Source organism: Drosophila elegans, unplaced genomic scaffold (assembly GCF_018152505.1).
Source record: "Drosophila elegans isolate 14027-0461.03 unplaced genomic scaffold, ASM1815250v1 contig_149, whole genome shotgun sequence".
Lineage (NCBI taxonomy): Eukaryota > Metazoa > Arthropoda > Insecta > Diptera > Drosophilidae > Drosophila > Drosophila elegans.
Window position 1 is genome coordinate 16,739,132 of NW_024545513.1, and position 10,133 is coordinate 16,749,264.

Sequence of the window (10,133 nt, forward strand, 5' to 3'; positions counted from 1 at the left end):
TAGCAATACAAGTATAGTTTAATCACATTGCATTTAGACTGATCGATACCGCTACCCAGGGGTCAATGGACAATGCCCCCATCGAAGGTGAAAGCCTCTTATCGGATTGATCAACAGAAATAGATTACCTTGATAGCCAGTTAAAATTGGTCCAATCAAAGGTTGCATAAGAAAATAAACGATTAGATTAAACTCGTGTGTGCATTATGTTCTTAAATTTGTCGGCACCATTGATTTTAAAATTTAGTGGGCGCCTCTGTTGCGGCTAATAAATTCGGACAGGAAGCTATAAATCAGACCGATAAGCTGAACCTTTCAAGGTCATGTGTATGTCGTCCGAAAAGGGTCACCTAAATTCTCATATGATAGATTAACTTCCATAAAAAAATATATATATTACAAAACAATATTTCGATAACAAAAAAAAGTACTAGACATCGGTTAATATTACTCTGTTATTCAATTTGACCTTTGCACATTTATTAAGAGACGGTAAGTATATTTAAAAATACCTTGTTTTATTAATTTTAATCTCAGAGGTAACATTTCTTGACAGTCTGAGAAAACCACTTAAAGATATGAATGGCATGGGGAAATCTCAACCTTTCGTTGGAGGCCAACTAAACAAACCAGACCGCCCAAACAAACAAACGAACAATTCATAAACATATATTTGAAAAAAAATATTTATTATACTTGTATTTAGTAGTTTCCTTCGTTTTCGTCCTCTTATCGCTTTTGATTTGTCTTTAAATTAAACCGCATCGTATTTACAAAGTTAAGTTAACACTTTACCAAACAGATGGTATACAATTCACAATATGTTTGAATACAATACATAAATAGGTGTTAGTTTTAAGATCCCTTAAATTCCTTAGATGCCATGAGGTGTTACAAAATACAAAGTAAACAAATCGAATCCGAACTTGATTTAATTCCAAGAGGAAAGGATTTGCTTTAAATGGGTGCCCTAACCTAGTTAGGGAATGTCTAGTAAATAAAATACGTATGGTTTTAAAATAACGCGGTAAACTGCATGCAAGTTGGTCGATTGTAAAAAACAACCAGATTTCGGCCTCCACATGTAATGTCATTTTGCAATGTTTGTCATCCACAGTTTATGTTTAGATAATATTATTTTTTTTATTTTGTATAATTAGGTATTTGGTTTAATTATCTAACAATTACACGCGGCAACAGGAAGGACAGATCGAAAGGGATCTAATGCTCTAAACTAATAGAATTATACCAAAGATTTATTACACTTGCAGCTATACTTTGTAGAGACCAATTCAGATTTTATATCATTTGGTATAATCAAATCACTTCGAGTCCTGTTGCAAAGTGTAGGTTAGTTAGTTTTATAGTTTTTTTGGTTTTTTTTTTTTTTGTATTTGTTCAGTGTTTTTGGTATGTGTTGCCTAAGAAGACGTTAAAGTTTGACAGTCGAGGGTCGCAATTTGATTGTTGCTGTTCGTAATACTCATTTTGGTGCCTGAATTAGTCAAACTATTTGGATGTCAGTTGCTTCTTGATTCAAGCCAAAGATATGACGTTAGCTGTTAAAATACACTTTTCTTAATTACTTAGATGAAAAACAAACTGTTATTCAAGTGCTGAAATCTACAAAATGATGCTCAATTACAGGCAGAAATGAGTTATTAATGTTAAATTGCAAAGTGTTTCGATAAAGCAAGCTGAATAAAGCTGAAAAGAGTGTGTTAAATTACTGAAATGTAAAGAACTTTTTAATAATAGGCCTATTTGGGCTTTAAATATCTTACCGTTAGATGAAGTTAAATGGTCATAGATAACTACTGTTGTAAAAACAAAAATGGTTTAGAAAGCTATGTTTTATCTACTTTCAGTGGGGATCTATAAAAAAAGTAAGCAAGACATTTTTCAGGTTTTACTTTTCCAGATTTAAATAAACTTTTTCTATCTGAATCACTTAAACTTTAAATGAAAATTTTAAACATATTGATCAACAATTATAATACCACATGTAAAGTAAAAAAAATAGCTTACTGATTGCTAAAAATGTAGGTATTAATTTACAATTTAGAAATAAACATAAGACTTAAAAAAAAAAAAAATTGACTAAATTTGAACTTCATTAGCTAAAACAACATAAAATACTGTAGGTGCAAGAAAATTGCCAAAACTATAGATTTTATATTGAAATCCCAAATAGGCCTATAAATCGGGTTGTATACGGTGCAGCGGTTGCATATATTACAAGGCTGCCACTGCCACTGACTTGTTAACTTAATGGCGCCCAATAAGGTTTGTTCTTTTTTTTTTTTTTTTTTTTTTTTTTTTTTTTTTTTTGTTTTTTGGGATATGAGTGTGTGGTGTGTGTTTAATTACTACATTGCCTACAGTGTCTTGAGCAAACTGGCCTTGGCGGCGGCACCGGCTCCGGAAGCCGTCGGCTGGCCGTAAGCGGAATTGCTGCTGGCCACAGCAGCGGCGGCGGCCACCGCGGCATCCGGACCAGATGAGTTCGATGTGGAGGCAGAGGAGGCTACCGAAACAGTAATGCCTCCCTTCAGCACCGGCTTGTACCGTTGCAGCGCCTCCGCGGACGTTTGCTTAAAGGTTTCACTCATCTGGGAGCGTACCCGGTCCATCAGCACATCGATGTCGTCCTTTGTGAGACCTTCGGTGCTTACCGGTGGCAGGGTGGTGATCACAATTCGACCCGCATTCAGGATCTTCTTCTTGTCGTCGAGGAATGTACAGTACGAGGAGAAGACCACCGGCAAGATGGGTATCTGCTGGTCGATGGCCATGTGAAAGGCGCCCTTCTTGAACGGATGCAGTTCGCCCGTGTTGCGACGCGTTCCCTCCGGGAAAACCCACAGTTTGATGCGTTGCTTCTTGATCCGCCGGTTCACATCGTTCAGCGTTTCGCGCGCCTTCTCGCCGCGCACTCGATCGATGAAGATCAGACCGGCCAGCCAGGCGGCCAAGCCAAAGGGCCAGGCGTAGAACAGTTCCCGTTTGGCCACCACCGTGCACTTGTTCATCACATGCCAGATGTCGAACATGCCTGCAAATATAATGAACGAATATTGCAAAAGTTATAATATGTTGCGAGCATTTTAAGTACATTAAAAGAAATCCTACGAGTGAAATTTAATAAAAAGAATAGAAACCAACAAAAATTACTTTTATTATTAATCATTTTTATAACTTATGTATTCGATATTCTGGTTTAAGTGACCTTAAGTTAAATCTGCTTGTAACCTAAGTATTCATAACTTGGAATATAACTAAAGCTCAGTTTAATCTGCTCAGATTCGAAATGCAAAACTCTTACTCAATTTCGTAGTATTTTTCAAAGATTTTTCAAAGATTTATCAAAGATTTCACTCGTGTAAAGCCCAAATTATTACCCAGTACATCCAGCGAACTCTGGTGGTTGGCCACAATTATGCAGGCCTGATCCTTGGCCAAATGCTCTTTGCCACGCAGCTCCCAGCGCAGTCCGATTAATGTCGAAACGCGGTGACACCAGGTGCTCGCCCACCTGCAAAGAATATATACCAATAAATACATTAAAACTTTATGAAAATTACATTATAGAATACAAAATTCTGTATCCGAATCTAACTAAGATTTTTGTTTGACAAATATTAGTTATGGCATTTCGACTGTTTAAATAATATAAGTAATACATATTATTAAAGGATGTTCTGGTAACACCATTCATATGCCATGAAATATTTAATACCGAGAACATCTGCCAAAGTTATTTCAGTAAACACATTTTACGACCTTCTAAAACTCTGTCAACAAAGTGGCCATGAAAAATCTCTTTTAAATTAAACCAAAATTCTATACTATCTCAGTTTGAAAGCAATTTTTGTGTAGTTGAAAAACTTTATCTTACTGCGTAAGTACGTCATCCCCGACAAAAGTTCACAAAACATTTCCTATACCGATTATAAGCCGTAATGAATTGAACCGAAAACAAAGACAATTGTATATCCAATATTATTTAATCAAGTTGACAGCCATCGAAGCGTAACTCTGATTTTTCCACCGTCCAAAGGAAGGTGTCACCCATACCCATTTCACACACATGCTATATGCTATATGCTATACACATGCCAATCGGCACAGCCATGACAATTAATTGCTACTCGGGCAGCGGTATAAATGATACCCCACCGAAGGTATGACGGGTTTAAAGGGAATTCTGGTTAACTTCTCACCTGCAACAACGGATCGATAAACTGCATTAAATAGTTAGAGCGGCATAATTGATTCAGATGAGTGCTGAATGTGCGGCCACAAGATTTTTAATAAAACCACCCCCCTTGTATCAAATTTTCATGGTTGTCTAAATGCAAATGGGTTATTTGAGTCGGCGCAAATCGTTGAGGTGGCTAGAAATTCTAGCAAGTGCACTAACCACATATTGAGAAAAAAAAAGGAAAAAAAAAAAAACGAAAAAAAAAAATATAACCACATATGGGACAAAAATCGGTTTTCTCTGGTTTTTCCATTAGCGTGCAGCAACAACCTGCCATTCCACCTGGAAACTCAAGCTCCCAACCAGCCCATTCGATTCCCCTGCAAAACTTCGTCCTTGGCCTGACACCCAGCCAAGAGCCCCAGTTAAAAACACAAACACAAACACAAACAGCAATCACTAGGAATAATAATCAACGTTAAGACTTCACGATACTTATTACCCTTTCAGGACAACAAAAATGGTGTGCAAAAATTTGCTACAACTTGAAATGCGAATTTACACCCAAAAGCTTTTCAAGTTAAGAGTTATAAAATTGATTTAATTTCCAAATATCTCATTAAAATATTTCTATGAATTTCTTATAGCTTTTCAAGAAATCAAATTCGAATGTATGTTTAATTTTTATTATTTTTAATGAGTGCTAACTTGATGGTCTTCAAGAAATCTATATTAAGTGATTTTTTTTTATTATTCCCGAATAATCTAATCTCTGTGGAAATTCAGTTTGAGTGGCTAGCAATAGAGGGCCACAATTGTCCGTAAGTGGACCATAAATATATTCGTCACAAACTCAATTTCCGATATCGAAATTGGTAATAAAAAAAAAAAAACAAAAAAGTCATAAACATCATTGTATCAGACAATAAAATTATATCTTTGCAATTTTGTTATGGGTTGTTATGGGGATAACGAATTATTTTTTTCTAAAAATAACACAATTACATAAATTGTTTAAAAGGTAATGTCTTTCAAAATTTAGGCTGTTAAGGAATTAAAAAAAAAAAGAAGTTTGGAGATCGATGTTTTTTGGATACTATGTAAAACTTATTTGGAGTGATCATAGAATATTTTGGAACTTTTAAGAGAGTTAACAAAATGTAATGATATTTATGAATTTTGTATATTAATTTAGATAAAATGTATATATATTTATTTTATTTTTGAATAAAACCTTTTTTTATTTCATATTTTTTGGTAGTGCAGTAGACAGTGTAAATATTATTGACACGTGCATAGCTTTTTGGACAATCTGAAACCTTGGCGAGCAGTTGGCCAGAAGTGGATTGCTGGCACCTGCAGTCACTCCTTCGCAGTTGGGGCCTTGTTAATATTGATAGCCAATTAAAGTTGCATGTGTCGGTGACACAGTCGCTTTGGGACCTCAAGGGATTCATCCTTGTGAACAAGTCTTCCAGCCCAAAATACATTTTGCGCAGTGATAAGTCATTTATTTTGGTAACAACTTAGTTGGTGATACTGCAATTACTCATTTGACTGTCAGACCAAAGCAATGCATTATTTACCAGCAATTTGATTGGCCGCAGTCGAAAGTAACTTAACAGGTCTGGTGGGGGCGTAATGCCAGATTGCGATTAAGAAAATTGTTTAATTAAGTGGCTTCATTTGCATAAGGAATGAACGGCTTGTTACCAAGGCATTTAGGTTTAATACTGTTCTTTTGCACATGGGCCTTACAACAAATGAGTTCAGATTGTGGCAAAGCTAATGCCATTTAACTAACAATTTCAGTTAATCAGTTTACAACATAAAAATGACTCAAATTTCAAGGGGCTGCAAGGGTTAAGTATAACACCTTTAAATATACTTTTTTCATTAAACTCGTTGGTTTAAGGTGAATGACTTTAGTACATAAACGGGCTAAGGTTAAAAGTATAACCTTAAAAGATCACTTACAAATTAAACTTCTTAATTGCCGGATAATTAACTCAAAAACACTTAGAGTTACTTTGCAAACATCATTATGAAATTGTGTTTAACTAGAAAAACAATATATCAGTTACTTGTAACAAAATAATTTATAAAGAATCATTTCATAACTCACAAATTATAGTTTAAGAGTTAACCAACTCTTATTAATAACTCAACGTGTCTCACATATAACAAAAATTTTATTCTAGCATAGTGTTAGTAGGAAAACATTTGTAAAAAGCTTCATTCTTAATTTATATATTTTACTGTCAATCGATCAATTTAGACAACTTTGCGTATATTGGACCCTATTTGTGATCGTTTTGGGCTATGTGTTGATTGACAGTCAGTCACTTAAGATCTTTATTGATATGCATGACTTATCTTTTTGCGCGAAATCAAAATGTTAGAATTTATATAAACATATAGAGAATTTCATTTAGGATTCGTTTCTTTTACCATCGTAATTGGCATGCATATGGGGTAATCTCTATTGTTTCTTATTGTCCATTCAGGATAAAAATAAACTATAAAAGATGGCTTTACAACAGTTTATTTCAAATGTGCATAGTTCTGTCCTGATGATCTAATACTTTTTTTTTTTTGCCATTCTGACTACTGAATCTCAAATCTAGCAAGTGAATATAATGATTTAATATAGATTTTGGCCTACTCACAGTAGATTGCGGACATCACAGGGTCGCGTTAGAAAGGCCGGGATGAGAACGATCGAGTTGAAGGATACGATGCCGTAGTACATCATAAATTTAAAGTAGTATCGGAATATGTGATTGGTCTCGTAGAGAAAAGGCAGCATCAGCAGCAGGAAAAGTCCCAGCAGCTCGAGAAACGAACTCATTGTGATCCCGATTGCGATATGCTGATCTTTGATTGTGTACGATTGTACGATTCAATTACTGTTTTCGATTTAGATCCGGATCGTGCTGGTATCACTCTGCCGACTTTCCTACCCCTTTCACTCTCTCTCTCTCTCTCTCTCTCTCTCTCTCTCTCCGCTCGTTGTCCTTCCCTGTATATCTCTATATTTTCCAAGTTCTCTGACTCCTCGGGTTAAGGCAGATTGCAGTCTTTTAGGTGAGAGTTGTGTGTGGTTGTGCTGCAAAAGGGAGAAAAAATAGCATGCAATTATATTAAAGTACAATAACTTTAAACATTTATATTGGCCATAATTGTTTATGTTTTTATAGATTAAAAAAAGGTGTACTTGGGGTATAATTATCTTGCTTCATGATATATACATATATACACCTTTTTAACTATTTTACAGTTCATTCTACTTAAATAAGACATCATGATAAAGACATTTTTTAAAATACAATTATAAGGAGGAGTACTATAGTTTCCATGGTAAATATATGTACATATGTATGATAATTTAATTATATGATTTAGCACGGTTAGCTTGAGTTAAAATCTCAAAGTTTAACTAATTGGAATGAATACAAATGCTAGTAAAGGGTTAATTTTTAAAGTCTTGCAAGCACCGCTCTTTTGTTATGGTTAACTTAATGAAGTGAAAAGGGAGATCTTGCGATTGCAGTGTGTTGCACGCTATATTTCCCATTCCTTCATGACTTTTATTAATAATTTTTCTTTTATATTCAACTTTTAACATGACAATTCTGAGAGTGCAACAAACCACAACATTACACACACTCGCACACACATATGCACATGTACACAGCAGCCCACAAGAGAGAGAAAAAAATCAATTAGATTTGCGCCCAGCGGTGAAGAACGAAACAAAACAAAGGGAAAAAGCAAGGAAAGGAAATTTAACTTTTTCCTATGTGCTTTTTATATTTTTTATATGCGCTTTATGGATATCAATTAATCAGTTATTAAGTTTCGATTTCAGTGCTTAATAAATTATGAATTTTGCGGCAAACTGTTTGTTTGCCTATTGTACATCCTCTCAGTTTTATTCAGTTTTCTCTTTTTCTTTATATTTGAAATACATGGGCATTTACAAATTATTTTTTATCAATAAATATTTAAGTTTAAAATAAAAAATATCGCTGTTTGGTAATGGTAATGGGTAATGGTCCGTCAAGGGTTAATTTTTTTTTCTAAACACATCTGGCACAAAACAAAATAAGAAATAAATGGTTATAGGGGGTTGCACACAGAGAGCGGGCGAAAAAGAGAGAGAGAGAGAGAGAGAACAGCAGACACGCCAAGGATAATAGTAAAAAAAAAAAAAAAAAAAAAAACAAAGAAATTCACTGAGAACACACATATTCCACACACACGCGCACCCGAATTAAACATAAATAAATATATTTTGCGACAGCTTTACAATTAAATTAAACATAATACAATTGCTGCAGTGAGAAATTTACTAGCACAACAATAAGACACAAAAACTAAGTTCTCACTTTTTTTGTTGGTGTTTTAGTTGGCTGGTTTTCGTTTTCGTTGTTTTTTTTTTATTTTTTTTTTTAGATTTTAATAAAAGGGACTACTTTTTTATTTTATGTTGCTGTTGGTGTTGTTGCGGCGACGACACAACGCCGACGTCAACGGAGACGCGAAAACGTTGCGTTTTTGCGAGAATATCCGTTACCGGCGTTCGCGCGACTTTCTGAGCAAATGAGGCGAAATTCGAAAATACAAAACAAAAAAACCAGGGCGAAGGCGAAAAGCGTGCGGCAAAAACAGTGGCGTACCCCGAAACTCGACGGGGGTTTTTAAATTTTATTTTGTGACAATTAATGTCGTTGTAAATGGGTAACAGGGTGCTGGAAATAAGACCCTATTCAAAATCATTGTTATAATTGTCATAATTTTGGTACCCTGTTTTTTTTTGTTTCTTGGGACTTATTGTTTTGGGGACTTATTTCACAGAGACTGAGTAAAAAAAAAAATTTTTTTTAATATCAAGTTTATATCTAGTCAGAAAAAAATTATAAATACCATTGTACCTATGCATACGCCACTGGGCGAAAACAACGCTGAGCTGCGCTGCCGATGAAACGCGGCGACTTCGATTCTAAACAGAGCGGCGACGCAGGTTCGTTGAGCTTGTGACGTCACTTGGTATGAGGACGATAACCACCGCGCACAGCCTTCGCTTTCGATAACTATCGTATGGCAGAAAATACTTTAAAAACTATGAAAATATGGATGCCCAAAACTATACATTCCAACTTAGAAACATTTAAAATTTTATTGTTAAAACAATTAGTATTTTTTAAAAGTAAGTCTTATGTAGAAAATCAAAACATAATTGCGAAAGAAACAATATTGTAACTTAATTGAAAATTGTTATGCAAAGTTTGCTTAATTTTAATATGCTTAAAAATAAATCATGTTTCTTGAGTTTTTGTTTTGAATTCGAAACACTTACAGACACTTGATTGTTATCGGTGCACAGGTGCTTGTCTACAATAATACATAACTATATTGGTTCGTACCTATGCTTAATAATTTACAAATTGTAAAATAGATTGGGACTATACTTAAGCTGATTTTGGAGCAGAATAAAATAATTTAACAGTTAAGAAAATATTAGTTTATGTAACATAAAAAAATGTTATTAATTATTCAGATTAAAAATGTTCATTTTATTAAGTTTAATGTATTAAACCAGTAAAGTCAATACATTTTTAAAATGTTACATGTGTTTCGGAATGTAAGGGACAAAATTAATGAATATCGAACTTGAAAAACGTAATTTCTAAAAAAAAAAGTAAATCGAAACTTGTAATAAATTAGACCTCTAAATTGTTAATTTTTTATATTAAAAAATAGGTATGTATTAATTTAAAAATCTATAAACAAGGCAATGCTTTGTCTCATTTCACTTCCTCTTCCTGAAACCCACAACACAAAATTGAATTTCTTCTGGAATACACTTGGCAGGATTTCTGACAGCTCGCAAGTTATGATTTAGATGCGATTTTTTGCACTTGGC

At 34.2% G+C, this 10,133-nt stretch overlaps 1 protein-coding gene across 1 annotated transcript; it reads right to left on the reverse strand.

Annotated features, from left to right (window-relative positions):
• Nucleotides 1-668: 668 nt before the first annotated feature.
• LOC108137718 (1-acyl-sn-glycerol-3-phosphate acyltransferase alpha) lies at nucleotides 669-8,804 on the reverse strand. Its single transcript, XM_041709164.1, has 4 exons — nucleotides 8,596-8,804; nucleotides 6,874-7,313; nucleotides 3,402-3,535; nucleotides 669-3,055 (listed from the first exon to the last, which is right to left on the reverse strand). Exons 2-4 carry the CDS (start codon nucleotides 7,053-7,055, stop codon nucleotides 2,379-2,381), a joined length of 993 nt encoding a protein of 330 aa, XP_041565098.1. The 5' UTR covers nucleotides 7,056-7,313; nucleotides 8,596-8,804; the 3' UTR covers nucleotides 669-2,378.
• Between the last annotated feature and the right edge of the window lie 1,329 nt (nucleotides 8,805-10,133).

Excerpts from the sequence above, each read along its gene's own strand:
- LOC108137718 (XM_041709164.1), bottom strand. The coding sequence starts at position 7,055 with ATGAGTTCGTTTCTCGAGCTGCTGGGACTTTTCCTGCTGCTGATGCTG. Across the intron at positions 3,536-6,873 it reads TGTGATGTCCGCAATCTACT|GTGGGCGAGCACCTGGTGTC; the intron begins GTGAGTAGGCCA and ends TATTCTTTGCAG. Across the intron at positions 3,056-3,401 it reads GAGTTCGCTGGATGTACTGG|GCATGTTCGACATCTGGCAT; the intron begins GTAATAATTTGG and ends TTATATTTGCAG.